Source organism: Lathyrus oleraceus, chromosome 5, assembly GCF_024323335.1.
Source record: "Lathyrus oleraceus cultivar Zhongwan6 chromosome 5, CAAS_Psat_ZW6_1.0, whole genome shotgun sequence".
NCBI lineage: Eukaryota > Viridiplantae > Streptophyta > Magnoliopsida > Fabales > Fabaceae > Lathyrus > Lathyrus oleraceus.
In genome coordinates this window covers 271,084,440-271,107,902 of record NC_066583.1, presented here as the reverse complement: position 1 = coordinate 271,107,902, position 23,463 = coordinate 271,084,440, and the positions used below count along the sequence as shown (strand labels likewise).

The following is a 23,463-nucleotide window of genomic DNA, read 5'->3' as shown; positions in this document are numbered from 1 at the left end:
GGTTACCAAGATATTCTTAAAGTGATCAAGAAGTGAGTGAATCCTCTTGTAGAAGGTGCAACGGATGCACAACAAGCAACACACAAGCAAGAGAAGAAGAAAGATTTCAAGACACTATTTTTTATCCATCAATGTGTGGATGGTGACTACTTTGAAAAAGTTGGTGATTGTGATTCGTCAAAACAAGTGTGGAAAATCTTAAAGAAAGCATATTCATGGGCTGACAAGGCGAGGTGGTGAGGTTACAAACTCACAAGCGTCAAATTCAATTGATTCAAATGGATGAAAAGGAAACAATCAACGATTTTACAATGAGAATCACTTGATTAGTTAATCAAGTGAAGGCATGTAGAGAAACAGTCACAGAGCACTATATTATCGTGAAAATCTTGCGTTTTTTAACACCAAGATTTGACAACATGGTTGTAGCGATTGAGGAATCAAATGATCTTGCAACAATGAGCAAAGAGGAGCTGCAAAGCGCTCTTGAGGCTCATGAGCAAAGGATGGAGGAGAGAAATAATGATAAGGAAAAGGCGGAGGTCGCTTTGCAAGCTCATTTCAACTAAAAGGATAATAGATCGAAACGAAAATGGCTAATGAAGAGTAAAGGGGATTTTCAAAATTTTGGTGAAAGAGAGTCCCAAAATGTCAAAAATTCGACTTGTCAAAGGGGTGAGAGCAGCTGCAACAAAAATGGTGCTCAAGGTAACTTTAGAGGTGAAAAGAAGAGGTTTGACAAAAGCAAGAAGCAGTGTTATAGTTGTCAAAAGAGTGTAATGCAAAAAAGAAGGGACCTCAAGGAGATGAAGCCAAGGTTGCAAGAAAAGATTTTGATGAAGAGAATACACTTTTGAACATGATTACATAAGGATAATGCAGCAGTAGCAATTCTGGGAATGCTGCAAAAATATGTTTTAAACGATTGCATGAAAGCGTTAACCAATTACATGCAAAAGAAAATATCATGGTAACTATGAGAGAAAGAGTCCAGTGCATAGAGGAATGACATTTAGACTCAGGATTCTATACTCATATGTAGGGGAGGAAGGATTAGTTTGTTAAAATCAATTGTGCCATGAAGAACAAAGTGAAGTTTGTAGATGACACCACTCTAGTGGCCGATGGGATCAGTGATGTTTCATCATTAAAAGGGATGGTGGGAATTCCTTGATCAAAGATGTATTTTACATTCTAGGAATCAAATTTAACCTTCTAAGTATTAGTTAATTGTTTGAGAATGGTTACATGATTCACATGGGAAATAAGGGGTTGCACGTTATGGATGCAAACAGGTATTTTGTCCTTAAAGCTCCTTGGTCGCCAATAGTACCTTCAAGGTTGAGCTGAAGGTTATGGTGAATATATGTCTTGCTACAGAGGCAAGTCGAGAAGAGTGGATATGGCATTATCGTCTCAGGCATCTCAATTCCTGAGATCTCAAAGACTTGTAAAAGAATAGAATTGTGATGGGGTTGCCATTGATCAGCATACCAGCTGAAATTTGTAAAGAGTGTGTGCAAGTGAAGAAACATAAGGGTAAATTTAGCAAGGATGCAGGTTGTAGAACCAAGAATTACCTTGAGGTGGTGTATTCGAATGTGTGTGGACCGATGCAAGTAGATTCTATTTGTGGCAATATATATTTTATCACATCCGGTGATGATCATAGTAGAAAGCTATGGACATGCCTAATCAAGAGAAAGGATGAGGTATTTGAAGTGTTTAAGAAGTTCAAGTCCATGGTTGAGAGGAAAAATAATCACAAACTCAAAGTGCTCAAAATAGATGGTGGAGGTGAATATGTCTCAAAAGACTTTAAGAGGTTTTGTGATCAAAAAGGGATTGTACATGAGGTTGTACAACCTTATACACGGATAAAAATGGTGTTTCTAAAAGGAAGAATTGGTCTAACATTTTATTTAGCCCATTATTAATCCTTATTTTTGTATCGGTCCAACACTTCACCATCTTTGGTTACACTTCTTTTTTTAAAACAAAATATATAGTCAAAACCAAACTCCAAACATAAAAAATAGATAGCATAAGCCATAAAAACTTAGTCTCATCAAACAGTTGCTCTGACTGCCCACTACCACTGTTTCTCTCGCCATTGTCATTCTTATAGGTTATGGTTACCTTATCCGTGTTCAATTTTTATTTGTTAGTTTTCATTTTTTTTACCTTTTATGTTTCTTCTTCGATGAATTTTCTTCTAGTCTTGTTAGAAAATAGTTTTGACGTGTGTTTGAAGTGTGAAACATGTTAATTTATGTGTATTGATACCTTTTGTGTTTATTGTTGTGTGTTTACTTGTTAAGCTTTCAAATCCCTTCCCAACCTTCTCATGCCAAGTGTCAAATTTTGTATTCGATAGTGAACTTATTTCATGATGCAATAAAAATTATGTCAATGTTTCATATGGATTAAGAACAACTTGTAAGTTGTTTGAAAATTAGAGCATAAAATATATTATATGAAATGTATTATTTGAAAAAACAATAGCATAAACTATACCAAAAAAAATTAATAGCAAATAATACACTAATGAATATAATATTTAGAAAAAAAATATTGTAAGTCAATCGACCAAACCAAACCAAATCGAACCAAACCGGTTAGTATGGTTTGGTTTCTTTTTTAAAAAACACTAAAAACCAAACCGATGAAGATATCATCGGTTCAGACAATTTTTTAACAAAAAACCAGTTCAAACCGAACCGATTACACCCTTAAACAACTTGTTGATACGTGCAGCAACAGAAAGTGCATTTCTAAGTTCAAAAGTTAACTTATGAAAGAATTTGAGATGACTGGTCTTAACCTCATGACATACTTCCTTAGCATTGAGTTCCCCAAGTCCAAAAGGGGACTACTCATGCACCAAAGAAGATGTGTTTGAGATATTGAAGAAGTTTGAAATGAAGTATTGTAATGTTGTCATTACTTTGATTTAACCGAGGCTACGGTTGTCGAAGAATGAGGAAGAACAAGATGTTGATCCAAATCAATATAGGAGACTGATTAGATCCTTGCATTATTGGTGCAATACGCGACTGGACTTGGCGTTTAGTGTCGGTATTGTGAGTTGATTCATGGGGAGACCGAAGGTGTCTCGCTTGGAAGCAATCAAGAGAATCCTAAGATATGTCAAAGATTCGGTTGGCTGCGGAATTCTCTTTCCTGTAGCGGATACGAGCGGAAAATGCAATTTGCTCAATTTTAATGATTCCAATTGGTGCGAAGATAAAGATGATCGAAAGTGTATGGATGGATACATCCTTTGTTCGGTGGAACACCAATATCATGGTGTTCGAAGAAGAAATCGGTAGTTGCACTCTTTTCTTGTGAGATCGAGTACATTGTCGCCTCGTTATGTACGTGTCGAGCCATGTGGCTAATGAATCTATTGAATGAGCTAAGAATCAATGAGGGTGAGGTTGTTACACTCCTGATTGATAATGTTTCCACAATTAATCTTGCTAAGAACTCAAACGCATATGGCAGAAGCAGGCATATTGAGACGAGGTTTCACTACTTGAGGAAACTTGTTAGTGAAGGAAAGTTAAGATTGAGATATTGTAGAAGTGAAGATCAAGTGGCTGATTTGTTGACTAGGGGAGTCACAAATGATGTGTTCAAGAGGTTGAAGATGACCATAGGCATGGAAGATTTGGAGCACTTGAATTAAGATGGTGCGTTAAAATTATTTTTGATAATTCAAGTGTTGTAACCGGTTAACAAGGGGGTGTAACCGATTACAGCAAGGCCAAAGTCACTTATGAACTGAAGAAACAAGAAAAATTTCAAAGTTGTAACCTATAACGACTGCGCGTAACCAATTACCACTGAAAGGAGATTTATCTTTATGTCAGCTGTAACCGATTACATGCCTGAGTTTTTCTATTTTTCAGTTATTTAATTGTTTGAATTGTGTCCCAATCACTTTTGTATTGTTTGTATAGATGCCTTTGAGACATCTTCATCTTTGTTAATGAATATCAATGAAAATATTCTCATCCTCAATTATCTCTCTCTCAATTTCCTCTCTCCCTCTCTACATTCTAATTTCTTTATCATTCACTAATTTTGTGATTCAACTGAGTTGTCATTTGAAGATTTGATTACACTTTATTGATTTATTTACTTTGAGTTGTATGTCATTTCTTCTATTTTTAAAATTAATAAAATGGTCTTATTTTTTCTTTTTAAAACTTAAAATAAAATTATATTCATTCATTCAAATTGATAGAGTACAAATTGTATACATACATGACAATACTTATAAATATAAAAAATTGAAGTGTATGAAATGCTCATGTTTCTACATTTGCAACTTCGAGGACCCTAAAGTTATTAGGTACCATCAAAAGGATTCCCAAATTTTAAAAACTTCAAATAATTTCTACTTTTATCTCTCTAACTAGGACTAACATATCTTCCCTTAGTCTTTTTATATTATTTTACAAAAATGATAGAGATATATATTTATAACAGCTGACGCTCAACATATTCAAAACATAACCTGTCACCAAAAGGGTCCGCAACCAGAAAAGACTCAACCACGACTTATGACCCACAACACCGACTTACAAACTGCTACTATCTATGGTTGAATGACCACTGTCAGTGGAATCCGACCACTATCCACTGAAACTACGTTGTCGTATTCTGCCAGACTTCGAGCATCATCCTTCCGCTACTGTTGTAAACAGTCGACCGACACCGCAACTCCAAGGCATCGATCGATCGATTTTTCTATTACGTTTTACAATTTTAAATTTTTAATAATCTCAAAATATATTTTCTTTGGCTTTATAATTTTGTAACATATTTTTCGTTTTAAAAAAATAACCTTTAAAAGAACATGAGTAGTGGAGAATTATGTGATGGATTAGTATACTCATGGGTATAGGGAAAACATAAAAGTGGTTGGTTGAAAAAGGGCCCTTGTGCACTTCAAAGTGGGAGTTGCAAGAAAACCTTTTCTCATGCTTGGAGGGGCCCTATGTTTTTTTCAAGGTAGAAAATAATAGTGCTTGATGATAGAGAGTGTTATTGTGATGCAAACCCCTAGTCCATTTCATGAGCCCAACACCATTAGAAAATATTTTTGCTGATACTGGTTTTCATTGATTGTGACTATAAGGTCAAGTGCTTAATTAAGATTGAGAGTGATGTGCCTTAGAGATCCTATAATAGTGGCGTATATATCATTTTATAATTATTAATCATTATTAATATTGATATCGTAGCACTTTGGTGGAATGTTTATCCACACCACCAGTCAGTCACCTAGTCCCTTATGCTTATAAAGTGAGATATGTCAAATTTTGTAGGATTGAGATTAATCTAATTAATTTCAAGTTTACTGATCAGATTTTCAGTTTGTAAGATTAAGTAAAATACAACCTGAATTTTAAGTATTTTTTATAAAGATTTAAAATGCTTAAAGTTAGTGTTCATATTAGCCGTCCTATCATCAAATTATAACGAGTAACTTAATTTTCAAAGAACATGTGTAGTTGAATTGTTGATAAAACTATACAAATAAACTGCGTCACAGTTATGAAAGTTATATTAATAAATAAATGTATGATAGAATTTTGAGATATTTGATCAAATAAACCATCTAAAAAAGGCATCTACTCAAGCTATTATTTTAGCTTTAAAATGACAAATGAAATTCAAACTTCAAATTAATTCTAATGTTATTGACACCATACATTTGGCAAAAGATTGAGATATTAACCATTTATGTAATGTCCCTTTGAATTCAATTATTCTCTTTATAGGTAGCTAGTTCCTATATATATATATCCTCACAAACAATAGGTGATTATCATTCATCTCAAGCAATCAATGAAGGGCCACTCGTGTGTCCAAAATGTATAGAGAAAAAGAAAGAAAAGTATATATTTCTATATATACATTTTGTTCAAGTATGCTAAATCAAAGATTATGTTATGTACTTAAGGGTAATTGATTAGCCCACAACACAAATTTTAATTAAATTACCCTAATATTTAACTTTTTTTTAATAATATTGGATTATTTGTACGTAGCATTTAATTTAATTTGATTTAATTTGATTTACTAGTAGTTTATGCATACATATGAAAGTATTTCCAAGAAGTTTTACTTTAAAGATTATGACGTCATACATTTAATGAATATGTGGTCTTTCATATCTGCTATACTATATAACAATCACTTCATAATTCAAATAATATTTGATAAATTTTACGTCATAAACTTAATATGCAATTTAGTCTATAGTCATGGAGCATTGATGTAGAAGACCACATATACTCCTACGCAATACACATCATAGTGTTTAATAACAAAAGTTAACATATAAATTATTTTATTACTTATGTTATATTTTCAGTATTAATTCACAAAATAAATATTTTTAAAAAAAACTATTTGAAATCAGAAGAAAAAGCGTTCTTCTAGGCTTCAGCCGCGATCTCCTTCACGAAGGTGGTGGTCGGCGAACAACTCTCTTTTGGCTGCGGAAAAAAAAATGGGGAATCCAGTCAGGTTGCACAAATGGGGGATAATGGACTGAGGATAGGACTAGACGTCAGAAAATGTTTTGATCAAAATTTCAAGGACATGACAAATTTATGGTTTTTGCACGACATGGAGGAAGTGGGAGTGAGAGTTTCACATGCAATAGATATAATCGCAGGATCATCAGGTATGTGACAGATATTTGCTGAGATATAGGGAGAGTGGGTGACTTTCTTGATGGTGCAATTCAAAATAGTTTTTGATTTGATCATTCTAAGAATGTTGTTGGTAGGGAAAGATCACATATGCGTAGGGCTTTGAGTCATGCAGAATTTGTTACTCGGGAAACAATGGCTTCTTTCTATTTTTCCAATTTTCCTGATAATCTTCGGTATGTGGAATTATAAAAGAAATTAAGGTATGTCGAAGGTTATCAGATGTTTTAATTTCTCGAAATAGAAATGCAAGGAGTCAACTGTTTGGTTTCGCTCTGTTTGTTAAGGTGAGAGATGTGGAAATGTTGAGCAAAGCTTTAAATAACTTTTATTTTGGAGATTATCGATTGGTTACGAATATGACTCGTTATGATAGGTTTGAGAATTTTGATTGGATAAATTTGGGGAAGGGGGGAGAAAAAATGGTGAGACATGAGGACATAAAATATTCGAGGGAGAATAGGAGAAGGGAAGCCGAGTTTGGGATTAGTAGGAAGAAGGAGTTGGAGAGGGTGAAGGAGGAAGCAGTTATAAAGGAAGAGGAAAAGGAAAAACTTAGAGTGGTGACGGATGAGGGGTTGGTAAGTAAGGTATTAAAGGAGAGGGACGAGGACATGTTTCTTAGTACTAGGGGGAATAGTAAGAATGTAGAGGTGGTCGAAGATGGGAAGGGAGAGATAGTTCCAATTGATATAAGTTATGAGGTTGTACCTGAAGATTTTGAATGGGCATGTAACGGTATGATGGCTAGGATTCAGAATGATGTTGGGTTTTAGATTTTATGGTGGCACCGTTGGGAGAAGACAATTTTTTTTTGTATTTTACGGGAAAGGCAGAGGTGATGTCAGTTTTTAATAAAGCGGCTAATTTTTTAGTTCTTTTGTGTACGATTGTCGTGCTTGGTCAAAAGATAATGACTTGGGTAATAAAAGAGGGGTGTGGGTTCGTTATTATGGTATATCGTAACATGCATGAAATGTGAGGTTTTTTGGAGAACTTGTTGCGGTTAAAGGAAGATTGTTGAAAATCGATGAATATACTATTCATAAATGGAGGTTGGGTTATACTCGTATTTTTATCACTACAAAAATTGGTGGGGAAAATAAATGAGGTGAAAGATTTGTGGGTTCACGGAAAGAAATATCCTATTAGATTTGTGGAGGATCTAGAGTTTGGCTTAGCAGATGACACATATTTAGTTGAGTATGAGGTGGAAAATGAGTCTCAGAGTAATGAACTGGGTTGCGAGTTAGAATTGATAATATTCTGAATCAAATTCACACTAGATGGTCAGTCAGGTGCAAATGAAATGCGAATGGGCGGTGAGGAGTAGCCTTATGAAGGTTCTAAGTTAAAAAATTCATCTGATCGGCATAGTATTTGGAGTTATGAATTTATCAAAAACAAATAAAAAGCGAAGGAAGAATGTTCTGAGGGAAATAAACTTGGAACTAGTCATAGTAAGCGGGAGAAAGGAAGATGCATGTGTAAATATCGTAATAGGAAATTGGTATCGTCTGCTCTTGATCTGAAAATAGTGGCAAGGTTATCAACTAAAGATAAATTTGATTTAATTAGATTGCTTAAGGTAGAAAAAAAATTATAGCAGTTCGTTGAGGTTTTCTTCTAAGAAAAAGAATGGAGCTTCTCTGTCGGTGGGTTATAAGGCTTAAAGTTATAATGAGGATAGGAAAAATTGGATGGAGGTTCATGTTAAACCTCAGCAGGTTGTTGAGGATGTTTGTGTGATTGGTAAATCTATAGGGTTAAAGATCAAGGGTGATTGTTCAAACATGTTTAGTGTTTTTTCAAGAGGAACATGTGATGGGATTAAGAAGAAGGGATGAGGTGAGGATGGTAAGGGGGGAGATAGATATTGGGGTTGAAATGGCGTTTTAAGATATGGTGTTTTAGGGTTGTGGAGAGGGAGTTGGGTGGTAATAATGAAGCTTGTTTCTTTTAATGTGAGAGTAGGTTGTTGGGAGAAAAGGAGGGAGGTGCAGAGGTTGGTTAGAGAGAAGTTTCCGCTGGTGGTGTGCATTCAGGAAATGAAATTGGAAGTGATTGACAATGTTGTGTGTAGGTATCTGTGGGGGTCCTCTAAAGTGGGTTATTCTCTTCAACCTCCACAGGGGTCTCTGGGGGTTTATTGACATTATGGGATATTAACGAGGTGGTGGTGAAAATTTCAATGAGTTTTGAGAATCTTTTGATTATAAAAGGGTATTTTGGAATGTAAGAGTATGAGTTTGCTATTCTCAATGTTTATGCTCCTTACGATAGTGGTAGTCGCTTATCTTTATGGAATCACTTGGGTGTTCTGATTAATGATGACGAGGGGAACACTTGGTGTGTGAATGGAGATTTTAATGTCATTCAATCGATTGAGGAAAGAATGAGTATGGTAAGTGTTGACTATGTGAAGAATTATTCTCATTTTAGTCAGTTCATTGAAGATAATTTTTTGGTTGATTTACCGTTGTGTGGGTGAAGATTCATGTGGTATCGAGGGGATGGTCTTTCTATGAGTCGTATGGATAATTTTTTATTATCGGATGCTTGGGTTTCTTTTTGGCCGAATTGCAATCAAGTGGCTCTTCCCCCACTATTTATGATCATTGTCTGATTATGTTGACTATTGACAAAGAGAATCAGGTACCTAGGCCAACGACAATGTTAAAATGTTGGAAATATTTACCCGGTTACAAGGAGTTTGTGAAGGAATAATGGCTATCTTTTAAGGTGAGTGGTTGGGGGAGTTTTGTGATGAAAGAAAAATTGAAGCTGTTTAAGGGAAACTGGAAATTATGGCATCAAAATCATACTTAGAATTTAGAAGGAAAAATCAAATCGGTGAAAGACTGTATTTCTTTCTTGGATGTTAAAGGAGATGAGTATGATCTAGAGGAGGGGGAGTTATGAGAGTTACACTCTTTATTAGAAGAAATTCCTTCTTTATCCAAATTACATTCAAGTATATAGTGGCAAAAATCTAGATTACTTTGGCTAAATGAGGGAGATGCAACTTCAAAATTCTTTCATGGTATTATGTCTTCGAGGAGAAGGTTGAACGATATCATCTCAATTTCAATTAACGATGATTTCCATTTTTGATCATTTTCATAATCATTTTCAGGAGATATCATTGATTGGTCAGAGATAAAATATCTTTCTTTTAAATCTATCACTAGGGAGGATGGGTAAGTTTTGACTCTATCTTTTTCAGTGGTTGAGATTAAGCAAGCAGTTTGTGATTGTGACAGTTTTAAGAGTCATGGACTGATGGAATTAGTCTTGGCTTTACCAAAGACTTCTAGGATATCTTAAAAGATTAGTTGATGCGTTTTTTTTGTAGATTTTCACCGTAATGGCAAGTTGGCCAAAGGCATTAACAGTTCTTTTGTTGCTTTGATTCCCAAAGTTGATAGTCCTCAGCATTTTTTTTATTTTCGACCTATTTCTTTGGTTAATTATTTGTATAAAACTATATCTAAGTTTCTTTCTAATAAGTTGAAACACATGATTGAAAGTGTTATTTCTGATTCTCAGTCGGATTTTGTTAAAGATATGCATATCCTGGATGGCATTCTTATAGCTAATGAAATGGTGGATGATGCCATAGTTTGAAAAAATAATTATTATTTAAGGTTGATTTTTAAAAAGTCTATGATTCAGTGGATTGGCAGTATTTGGGTGATCTTATGTGTAAAATGAATTTTCTGAATATATGGCGGAAGTGGATTTTATAGTGTATTACTACGGTAACAACTTTTGTACTTGTGAATGGGATCCCAACTGATGAGTTTAAGATGGAAAGAGGTCTTCGTCAAGGTGACTCACTTTCCCATTTTCTTTTTCTGATAGCAGCTGAAGGGTTACATGTTATGATGAATGATGTAGTGGAAAAAGAAATGTATACAAGATATGGGGTGGGAGCTTAAAATGTTGTTATTGTTTCTTATTTACAATTTGGTGATGATACGATATTCGTGAGGGTTAAAAGTTGGGGAAATATTCGAGCTTTAAAGGCATTGTTGATTCTTTTTGAAGCAATATCATGATTAAATGTTAACTTTCATAAAATCATGTTATTTGGGGTCAACGTATCAGAATCTTGGTTGCATGAGGCATCGATGGTTATGAACTGTAAGCATTATCGACTATCTTTTTTGTATTTGGGGCTGCCTATCGGTAGAGATTCTAGGAAGCTTAATTTTTGGTATCCTCTGATTGATCGTATCAAAAGAAGATTGTGGGGGTGGAAGAGTCATTTTCTATCTATGAGGGGTTATTTAATTCTTATTAAGTTTGTCATGTCCTCCATTATGGTCCATTTTTTTTCCTTCTTCAAGGCTCCCTCGGGTATCATTTCTTCTCTTGAATCTATTTTTAATGTTTTTTTTTGGGGAGGGAGTGAGGAAGTGAGAAATTTTTCTTGGATTAAATGGAATATTATTTATTTGAAAAAAGAAAATGGAGGTCTGGGAGTTAGGAGGTTGAATGAGTTTAACTTAGCCTTACTTGGTAAATGATGTTAGAGGATTCTAAATGAGACATGAAGTCCTTGGTATAGGTTTTTGTGTGCTCGGTATGGTGAGGAATTGGGCGATTATGTTTTGAGGGTTGTGGTGGTTCTGTTTGGTGGAGGAATTTGAAAAACATAAGGGAGGGTGTCGGGTTGGTTGATGAAGGGTGGTTGCTTGATTACATTGATCAGAGGATAGGATAAGGATCTTCTAATCTGTTTTGGATAGATCATTAGCTTGGAGGTACGTCTTTGAAGGTAAGATTTAGTAGGTCTTTGATTAAGAGGAGAATAAAAGGGCGACAACAGTAGAAATGATCGGGTTGGGGTGAGGGGAGAACGGTGAGGCGTGGAAATGACATAAGAGGTTACATGTTTGGTAGGAGGAGTTACTGGGGGTGTATTGAGTGGTTAACCTCAGTTGTTTTATAGGTGAATGTATAAGATCATTGGGTTTGGATTTTACATCCCTCTTCTTGCTACACGATCAACAATGCTTATTAAAATTTGTCTGAAGTTGATGTTAACAACAATCAGGCTAACTTCCATTTTTTATGGTTGAAGATTGTGCCGCTTAAGGTATCTATTTTTCCTAGCGGTTGTTTTTGAATCATAATCCAAGTAAGGACAATTTGGCTAGGAGGCGGATTCTTGCCACAAACGATCACAAATGTGTGGTGAATTATGGTGTGGATGAAGACAGTGATCATTTGTTTTATAACATGTGATTTTTTTGGTAGATTGTGACGTATTATTCTTAATTGGTTAGGATTTTCTACACCATCCCAAAGAACAGTTTATGATCATTTATTGCAGTTTGGTGGGCGTGGTGGTTTTTCAAAAAATATTTGGTTGACTTTTAACAATATTTGGTTCGCGGTGGGTTGGGTTATTTGGAAAGAGCGAAATAGGCATATTTTTCATAATAAAGCGGAGCAATTGCATGTGTTTTCTGAAAGGGTAAAATTTAAATAATTTTGGTGGTTAAAGTCGAAATATGTTTTTTTCAATTATGATTACTAATTATGGAGGTTAAATCATTTATCTTGCTTATGAACTATTATGTAGATCACTTTTTATTGATTTTTTTCAAAATTTTAGATTATAATTTGGATTTTTTTTGTGTCATTTTTGGTAGATCTTATATTAAAATTGATTTGTTTTAATCGTTGATATATATTTCATTTTAGCTTTTAAAAAAAAACTTTAAAATATACAATGAACGAGACGTAAAAAGAGTAATGCATTGATCAGACAATCAAGGATGACATGCAACGATATCACCAAATATTAATAGTAGTCATATATTTTGAAGTATCCATATTGATGTAAAAGGAAAATATTTACTTTTATAATTTCGTAGAATTTATTCCTCCGCTTTTGACATCACTTTGACTTTGAGAGCAACAAAGGAGCATTGACACATAAAAATGTAAATAATTTAAACTATTACTTTGATGATAAAAATTAAAAGGTGAAGCTTAGGCTACCCTTGTAAAATTGGGGTACTTTACCCCCATATATATATATATATATATATATATATATATATATATATATATATATATATATATATATATATATATATATATATATATATATATATATATATATATATATATATATATATATATATATATATATATATATATATATATATATATATATATATATATATATATATATATATATATATATATATAGAAGGGTGACAAACGGGCATACCCGCCCCGTTTAGGTCCGCCCCGCAAAAGCCCGCAAAAAAATAGGGTGGGACGGGACGGTCATAATTGAGGATGTGAGCCTAAAACTTAGGTCCGTCCCGTAAAAAAGTGAGGGCGGGAAAAGCCCGCGGGCACTGCACTCTTTAAACCTAAAAATACAAAAATTTATGTAAATGCATGTGCCCATAAAAGTCCGCGAAAAAAACGGGGCGGGGCGGGACGGAAACAGTAGAGGGTGAGGGCCTAAACCCTTGGTCCGCCCCGCACTAAAGTGCGGGCAAAACGGACATGCATAGCGGGCCAGATCCGTTTTGCCACCCATATATATATATATATATATATATATATATATATATATATATATATATATATATATATATATATATATATATATATATATATATATATATAAATTTTTTTTAAATCAAATATTAATTCAAATTTTACAACATTGAATCTGTATCTTCTCTTATTCTCTTATTTATAAAGAATTCAATATTTATTATTATTATTATTCATATTTCACCTATCAATATCTTACTACTCAAAAATCAAATCATATATTTTAATTTTGATTCTTTAAAATTTTGCGTCATGTGATTTCAAAATTTTAATTTATGTGATAAGATTTCATTAATATTCGTCATTTGAAGTAAATTACCCCAACTTAAAGAGTGGCCAGAATTTATCAAATTAAAAACATTTAAGTTAGAATTTAAGGTAATATTTATATTTCAATAATATATTATAGGTTAAATTATAGTTTTAATCCTTCAATTTTATGATTGGGTTCACAAAATTAATTCTTATTTTTTAAATTCAAACAATTTTAATCTCTTTATTTTAAATTCAAATAATTTTAGTTTATTTCTCATAAAAAATCAATGAGATGTTTATTTTTTAAATTATACTTTTATTTAACAATATATTTATGTACACGATTCGTCATGCGAAACATGGAACTTGTCATTTAAAAATTATAATATTATTAATTTAATTGAAAAAGCATGTGAGAAACAAAACTATTTAAATTTAAAATAGGAAGATTAAAATTATAATCAAAGATGTATTATATGATAATTTTATCAATGTATTAATATTTTTTGTGGTAAAAATCATTACTTCTATTTCTATTAACGGACAATTAAATATATTAATTTAATTTATTCTTAAATATTTGTTAAACTATTGTCTCGGGTCTAGTTATTGTAATGATGTTGGTTGATTGATGGTAGGGATGGTAAAAAAAACTCATTCTATATTAGTGGATAAAATTTGTAACCAATATCGATGAGAGCTTAATAAATATTAAAGATAAAATAAATTGATACTTAAATCTTTTTGTTTTTAATGAATGTGAATACGAGTTTGATGATATTATATTTGTGAATATTTATATTCGTTAATAAATTATAAAAAATATTTAAATATTATTAATTTATTATATTTTATCTTTTTATATTTTAAAAAATTAATATTCTTATTTTTAAAAAAAAATCTTTAAATTAATTTTTCACATTCATTCTATACAAATTCTATTTGACAATTTCATATTGAAATCTCTTATATAGTCTAAACTTCATATAAATAATGTTATAATCTTAGATTGCCTTTCCTCTATCCAATATATGCTTCCCTTTCTACTCTTTTATCGTCTCCTCTTTAACCATAATTCACAGGTACTATATATTTCATTTTTATGAAATGGATGTGTATTATATTTTACTGTTATTATGTTTTGATGAAAATGAAAAATAATTAATTTATGAAATTTTGTTCTTAAATTTAAAATGAATTATATGGATATTATGAGATAACAACATTGTCTTTAAAACGAGTTGAATTTTTTTTTCAAAAAATAAATTAAGAAAAAAAATGTTATTTATGAAATTTATTTTAAAATTTATAAATGTTAGTTTTCTTTGGTATTACTTATTTTGAATTTTTAATTTCTGCTTTTGATGGATATTGTTTTTCCCGCTTGTACATATCTAATAAATTAAATTTTAGATAAAAAGATTGTGTTCAACTCATTTATGTGATTGTATTTGAGTTAATATGCTAATCCAAGCTAAAATATAATACTTATTATAATTAACAATAAAATAGTAATTAATAAACAATAAAAAATAAAATCATATTAAAGCTATTTATATATTTTACTAATAAGACGGATGTGGCCACATATCAACACCCTCACCTTGCCTCCAACTTTGATTTTGAAATAAATATATATATTTACACTAATCAAACGATTTTAAATTTGGTCTTATTTTATTAAAAAGAATTTAATCCTCGAATATGTGCATATAATAGTACCAATTTTCTTGTCATTTTTGCAATTTTTGCAAGCAATCGAAAATATGACACCAATCCTTTCTGTTAATTAATTACAAATTAAAGAGTTTTTAATTAGCTGTCACCTACCTATAGTATTTGATTAATTGATTAATTAATTAATTATAGGATAAACATCTCCAACAACTTCCCCTTGATGTCAATCACTGTCAACATATATGTAGCCTTTGTTCATAGCTACAAACGAGCCTCCACCTCACTTACATTACATTACAGTTACTCCAAGGTGTTAGTATATTTTCAATTAAGAAATAGTAAAGAAATTACTATTATTATTATTATTATTATATTAATGAAAGCTATAACTACAGTGTGTTTTGTACATTACATTTAATTGACGCCGAACCATAATTATTTTTCCGTACACCACCAAAAAAACAGAGTTATTATTTTCAAAAAAATTAAATTGTACTAGTACTTTTGTAATGGTAATCTACAGTATTGATTTGTATATTTCCCATGCAACCTTATGCATGAAAGAATATGGCTTAATTGTAATGAAATGTAAAATAGTAAATTGAAATAAATGCTTTATTTATAAACAATAATAATTTTTTCTGAAATAAAGTTCCTTGCACAGGAATATACGTCCTAATTAAGAAACCACATGGCCCATCCATGTGCATTTCCATGTGATATTGTGCATACAAACTCAATCGACACCTTAAGCAATGTAGGAATCCTATAAAAGATAGTAACCAATAGAACGTTGTACACCAAATCTTTAAAGAATATTATAACATGCTCAATGCCAGACCCTTAACTAATTCAAGTCTTTCTACCTCTTTAAACTGCATATTCAACCGCGACGATAAACCAGAGTCGTTTAAGTTTTTAGAGACTCTGTAACAAATAAAAATTCTATTTAATTGCGATTTAACCGGACAAACAGCTTTGAGTTAATCTCAACTTACTAAACAGAAAATGTGAAACTTATCCAAAAATGAAGTTTGTGAGGACAATAAATTCAGAGCCATTGAATCAAAATTCAGATATTGGTCCTATTTTTATGTACCCTTCTTCAATCATGAAACCCACCCTACAAACAACAACCTCTGTATTTTAAGTACTATTTTTTTAAGATATATTTGAGGTACTATATATTAAGGTCCTTTTGAACAACCTGGCTTATTTCTTTTAACAGTTGCTTTTTTTTTAGTAATAGTAGATGCAAATGTATTACTTTTTTTACCACAAATATATTAAAAATCAATTGTGACATAAATTTATTTATTATAGTTATGAAAAACTGAACGTTTTTTCTATCCTAGCCGGGGTTTCTAAAAATAAAATAAAAATACATGGAAATTAGTTAAAGGAGAAAAGAATCATCAAATCAGTGTCATTTCCAGATCAAAATAATTTTATATTCCTCCTCAGTTCATCCGCAAATAATATAATTCTCATGCATAGGAACCATTAAACAAAATAAAATTAGTGGGAGCATCAAGATCAAGATGCTTTGCTTCGATACTATTAAACTTTACAATATACACCTTTCATTCAATTTTATTATATTAGTATTAAATAACGGAAATAACAAGAATGTATATTTATTTCCCTACATGGACCCCCTAAGCTCTAATAATTAAACAAAAAAGTCGCAATGCAACACCGTCTATCACATGGTAGTAGACAATTTTAATTTAAAGCTAATGCATGATTAAGAGAAATGTTAAGAAAAACAGAGAATGGCAGGTACATGATCTAGCTCATGAATTTAAAAAAATTATTTAATTTAGAGCAACAAAAAACACTAATAATATCGAAATTAAGATTACAATTACAAATTACAGACAGAACTTTCATTGTTTTTACTTTTTTTTTTACTCTCTTTATTTCTCCCTGCCTCGCTCGCTCGCTCACTCACTGAGTCACTTTTCAGTCATCAACATCAAAGATTAAGTTTCAGCCAATCTGCCACCCTAATTGGTCATGTTTTCATAATTAAAAACCCATCCAATTCAATTAATTTCAACTCGCACTTATTCACCGCAGAGTCAACTCACTTTGACTCACTGAGTGGAAGCTTCCACGCGGAGGTAGCAATGAGTGACCTCGTGTGCCACCCAAGCATAAGACACCCGTTATTCTCCTCCACCCTATACCCATCCCCGCCGGCGAACAAAGCCAACAAAGTACTCGCTTGCTTAAACGCGTTTGAACCTAAATGAACCGGGTCGAACCCAGCTGAACCCATCCTCGACCTCCACTGACTCAGTGTCTCGTGTCTCTCGACCCGGTCCACACCTTCATAAGCCACCACGTTGCATATCTGTCTCCCCAAGTAAAGCTCAGACATCAACAGATCCTGACTCGAAGAACCAGACCCGGCCGGGTTTGAATTAGAAGAACCCTCCAGAGAATCAAATAAACTCGAGTAATAATGCAAAGCCTCCGTGAACCGATCCATGAAAACCGGTCCGTTATGATTCGCTTCTTGCTCCACGATAGTGACAATCTTAGGGTTAATCTTCTTAACAGTGTTGAGAACCTTATCAATGGAACCGGGTCGGGCTAACATGGTGTGAAGTTCGAAAACGGAGTTAACAGCAACGGCTTCACCGGGTCGGATCTCGAGCATATTCGGGTCAAGATCCGCGAGACTGTTGCAAACGAATCCACGAAATTCGAACTGAACACCAATGGTCTGAGCAAGCTGAGCCAATTTCCAACCCACCTGCTGCAAAGCATCGGTGTTACCCGTCTGCGGTGGTCCGATTCCGGTTAACCGGAAAGTTGGTGGACCACCAGGACGTAATGCAAGTGCTTGCATAAGCGCCGGCCACTGCATCCCTTGTTTGAGACCAAAATCAATGACGTGAACACTTCCGGCACCGGCAAAAGCTTCCAGAATAGCTTGATTAGCGGTGAAGTGAGCGAATTTGAGATAAGGAGAAGACTCGTAAAAGTGCATGTGAAGTGCATCAGACAAAGATGAATCCAGAGTTTCATCAGGGGAAACTCTGCAGATTCTCCGATACAGAGCTTGTGCGAAATACGAAGCAACTTTTCCCATCGCTCCGGTTTGCGACGAAGCCAATATTCCAATATTCTTCACGAGTCTATCAGCAATCTTGATATCATCACGCTGAATCGCATCGGCGCAAGCCATCATAGTGTGAATAAGACGAACCCCAGTTTCCTGTGAGTCAACGAGAACCACCGGTCTTGTAGTCTCCGCCGGCGGTGATAACGCCGGCAGAAAAATATCTTCCGATTCCGTTTCACTCCCCCACGTCTTCAACCTTTTGTTGCTGTTAGAACCTTCACTTTCGCTGTTTTGGTTATGGCTCTGAGGTGGGTATGCGGCCATTCCAGGAATAACACTGAGATCATACTGCGAGTTATCGTTGAAGATGGAAGAAGAAGAATCTAAAGGGTCATTGATTTGTGAATCGGTGGAAGGGTTAAGTTCAGTGAGCATGGTTTGAACCCATGAATATAGATCGGTGGGATCGTAGTGAACTGTATCTGAAGCAAGATGGTTAATTCCTTCCTCTTGAGCACTACCCATCACCATCTCAAGTTGTTCAAGCTTTTGAGCTACGTCAAGCATGTCTGAAGAACGAACCTTGTAACCTAATGCCGCTAGTAACTCGTCCATTCCACCACTGTTCTCTTTTTCTTCGCTCCACAAACTTTGTTTTCCGTTGTTGTTGTTGTTCTGCATTGATGAACATTCACCTCGTACACTAACAAAGTTGTTGCTGATGATGTTGTCGCTATTGTTATTGTTGCTACTCACACCTCCACCAGAGGTTTCTTGACGATCTCTCTTCATCTTGTTGGGGAAATTTGTGAAATGACTAGATTAAAAGATTAGAAGATTAGAAGATTAGAATTTATAAATTGAATTGGGTGATATCATGGAAGTGAAATGGGTTGAATTTCAAAAATGGAAAAAAGGGTTTGAGAGAGGAGAAAGGGGAAACGGAGATAGAAGAGAGTGAAAATGAAAAAGATAAGGAAGAACGGAAGCCATAATATTAATGATAATGGAATTTTTTCAACTTTTTTCGGATTTTGGTATATAATATTTTGCTAAAATAAAAAGGTATTTGGTAATTTTGGGAGAGGAATTAATTTAATTATAAAAGAATTTACATTTGGGTGATGAAACAATGAAGAAAGAAAGGTTTAGGGTTGGTTGAGATAAATAGTTAATAAAAGGAGAGAGAGAGAGTGGGGAGGGGTAGTATCGTAATTGTGAAGAAAGATGCCCATGATAGTGTACAGCTCGTGCATAGCACAGAAACCATACACTAGAAATATCAGGTAGCCGTACACTTCATCAATTGAGGGTCTTGGGGACCGAGAATGATCGTGGGCTCCATCTCTGTCCAATCTCTTTCACGCTCCTTATCAGAGCGCGTGTTGTATATTTTCTCTCACTCTCTTGCTCACACTTTTTTCATTTAGGCTTGTGGCTTACAGTTGAGATTAGTACTATTTGTACCAGTAATATCAGAAATTATTTTTTAAGATTAAATTTTGTTTGTCAATTGAATATTTTTTGAGATTAATTATTATATATTATTGGTGTAAAAAATTTTACACCATCGATTTACCACTATAGTCCGTTTGTTTTATTTTATAAATTTTTAAAATAAAAGTTAAATTTATTCAATATCTAATTTGTAAGAATAATTGATTGTGTAAAATCTTTTTACACTATCAATGTATTTTAATTAAATTATAAAAAAATCAAGTTTGACATTTTTATCCATATACATTTTCAATTCAATACCACCTGTATATTTCACAAAGTATTAATATTTCAAAAAAAATTTATAGATAACAAATTAATTCAATTAACGTGTATATCTAAAATTTAAAGCACACTTAATTTTAATTGACGCATGCTCCTTCTTTTATAGGATTATATGGAAGTGTCAATTAAATTGATAGAATCTATTTATTGTACAATGAGCACGTCATTTTATGTGTCAGATATTTTTTATAAAAAAAATTATTTTTAATTTATATAATAAAATATTATTATATATTATTTTATATTATATTTTAATAGAACGAATCGATTGTATTTATGATGAGAATTTATACAAATATTTTCTCACACTTCTTCTAGTTTTTTTTGTTCATTTGTTCTAAAATGTGTACGGTTGGGTATATTATCTATTTGAGGATCAAGCCTCCCATAAAGATCTCTTTCATGGTTTGTTGAAATTTCTAGGAACTTGAGATTAACTTGAAATGTTCATTACATTTAGATCTTAAGGGAGGTAAAAGAAGAATTAGCATATTAGACAAACTTGTTTCATATTCCCTCTGTCTCATATTATAAGTAAATTTCATCTTTTTAGATTCATTAAATAATTAATGTATCTAGTCTATATATAGATTAAATACATTAGTTATTTAATGAATTTAGAAAGGTGAAATTTGCTTATAATATGGGACGGAGGGAGTACATATCTATTGTGGATGTCAATGATACTACAATGATATTATCCAGTATCATTGATGGTCAATTAAGACTGACAATCATGTTCCAGTATCATTTATGGTCAATTAAGACCGACAATCATATTAGGGATGTAATGTCAAACATTTTTTATGGAACATATGATATTGTTTCGATTGCCGCATATTATTAGATATTTTCCAGTGTTAAGAATTTTTATTTCTTGTTTAACTTCTTGGTGCTCCGTTTTATTGTAATAAAAAATTATTATTTATATTAAATTTTAAGTTTACAAAAAATTGAACAATAGAATTAATTATTAACTAGAATTGGTTTCAATATTGGGACAATGTTTCCGTGTATGATCGATAAGAAGGCATAAACCACACATTCTTTTCATTTTGTTAGTCATATTCATTTCAGTTCTTATATGTGTGATGTTTAGGTGGTCATTTTTCTTCCTTCTCATATTTTCGTCGTGGAAAATTACATCCCCTTGATATGTAGACCAATATTTCTCACTGGCTACTATTGGGAAGCTATTGTTAAAGACACCGAATAAGTTTACGAACTTATAAACATCAGATAGATGTAAGAATGTGTCATGGCGAACACTAGAACATGCCGGAATGACATAGGAGCAAGGCATACTAAATATTTGAAACTTACCATACGTACACCAATCTTTATGTAGTTCGATCCAGTAGTGTCTCATTAGTTGCCCCTCATTGTGGTTCATTTGTCCTTAGACACAAAAACTCAAATTTTGACAGTCATCTTGTGCCCAAATGTGTGTTAGATTTTCTACGTTTCTCCTTCATAACTTTTATGCACTTTTCACTGAACAATTTCCCTGATTCTAACACTGAACTTTATTTCGAACCTTTGTTGGTGAACAGTGCTCCCAGCCTATAATAGGTTTCTCTCACCAACCCAATTATGGGTAGGCTTTTAATGCCTTTAAAGATATAATTCATGATTCCACAAGGTTTGTTGTCACGTGGTCATGCGTTCACAACTTTTTTTCCAAGATTTTTTTCTTTGAATTCTTGCATGAAGTTTTATACAATGTGCCTTATGTAGTAGACATGTGTAGAAGGAGGATTTTACTAACCATTATCTAGATTACTAAATACACTCTCAGTAGATGCATGTTTGTCTGAAATCAAACGGAGGTTGGGTTGCGGAGCAACATGCGTTTTGAGATTCTTGAGAAAGAAACTCCAACCATCCCCAGTCTCACTTTCAACCAGAGCAAAAGTAATTTGAAAGATATTAATGTTACCGTCTTATATCACTGCCAAAAGTAATGTTCTTTTGTATTTTTTGTATAACCATGTTCCATCAATTTGAGTAATAGGTTTGTAAAGCTCAAAACCTTTGATGCATGGTTGAAACGTCTAGAAGAGTTGATGGAAGATTCTAGTTCCATTAACACAAGTTACCTCATTTGAATATGCATGTAGTGTATCCATAATTACAACAGTACCAGAAACATATTTCTAAAGTGCTTCCAAATATTGTGGAAGTTCGTTGTACAAAGTTTCCAAATTTTCGTAGACATGCTCAACCGCCTTATTCCTTGCAATCTATGATTTCTTGTACGAGAGAGTGTAATTGGATCGGGTAATAATATTGGAGATTACAGAACTCACCTTCAGTCAGGAATCCTTGCCCACAAGAGCAAAATATCTTGACATGTTATTTGAGATCTTAGTTTACGATGATCATGTAGAAGATTGGTGGTAGTACAATTGTGAGGTGGATCCATAGAACTTATCTCCCAAGTATCATTTATCTTCTCGTAAGATGTTGCCAAGAGAAACATGCAAAGCTCATTACAACAAATAACCATGTACCTTCTCGCATTTGTACAATCTATGTTATAATAAATAGATTTTTCCATGTGAAATTTGTTATGGCTCACACGCAATTGGCTTTTGTGCGAAACTTCTTTTCCAACTTTTAACCCACCCTCCAACTACATAGTATTATTGTACACGAAATTGTAGGATGACACATCTTTATTTAAAGATAAGTTTGTCATTTGTTGGGGGCATATACATATCTTAAAGGTAATGGCTCTTAATCGCCATGTTCAGAGTCATTGTGTTCATAGTACTTGTCGTTCTCGAACAAAGAAAACATATGATCAACCTATGCCTCACTTTCATCTTCTTCATCGTCATTGAAGTTGGTAGTTCAGCTTGTTCAAAAATTTAAGATTGATCAAATTTTTGAGATTGTTCAAAAATTTAATATTTTTGAGATCATTGAGTTTAATGGAGTAAAATATACAACTCAATACAGTTAAATCCAAAATATTCATGGCTAACAACACATGCTTTCAACATATTCATCATCTCAGACTTTTACCTAGAAAAATTTGACTTGATTATTTTCAAAAAAGCTAAAATTTTGAGATGACACCTCTTCTGTTCAGGAACCAGAAATGGATGCAGTTAGAAAACTAATGATCTTGAACAATGGCTCGGGGGGTGGACCTACCTGGTTAGCACTCCAAAACCCAAGTAAGTTCAAGATTCAAGATGAGTATAGTAAGAATGGAGATCAGAGATTGTACCTTGCTTTTTGCGTGTGAATTGATTTTATACTTTGGGTCAGGTGAAGTGGATTTGATATGGATTTGGGCCTTAGTCATTTGGGCCTTAGTCATTTGGGCATTTGGTCGTT

The 23,463-nt window shown here is 33.1% G+C and overlaps 1 protein-coding gene across 1 annotated transcript; it reads right to left on the bottom strand.

The window, feature by feature from the left end:
• Positions 1–17,056: 17,056 nt before the first annotated feature.
• On the bottom strand, positions 17,057–19,476 carry LOC127083805 (DELLA protein 1). Its single transcript, XM_051024142.1, has one exon. It carries the CDS (start codon positions 19,123–19,125, stop codon positions 17,347–17,349), a length of 1,779 nt encoding a protein of 592 aa, XP_050880099.1. The 5' UTR covers positions 19,126–19,476; the 3' UTR covers positions 17,057–17,346.
• Positions 19,477–23,463: the final 3,987 nt, after the last annotated feature.

What these genes read in the sequence shown, in the direction of transcription:
- LOC127083805 (XM_051024142.1), bottom strand. Translation starts at nt 19,125, where the DNA reads ATGAAGAGAGATCGTCAAGAAACCTCTGGTGGAGGTGTGAGTAGCAAC.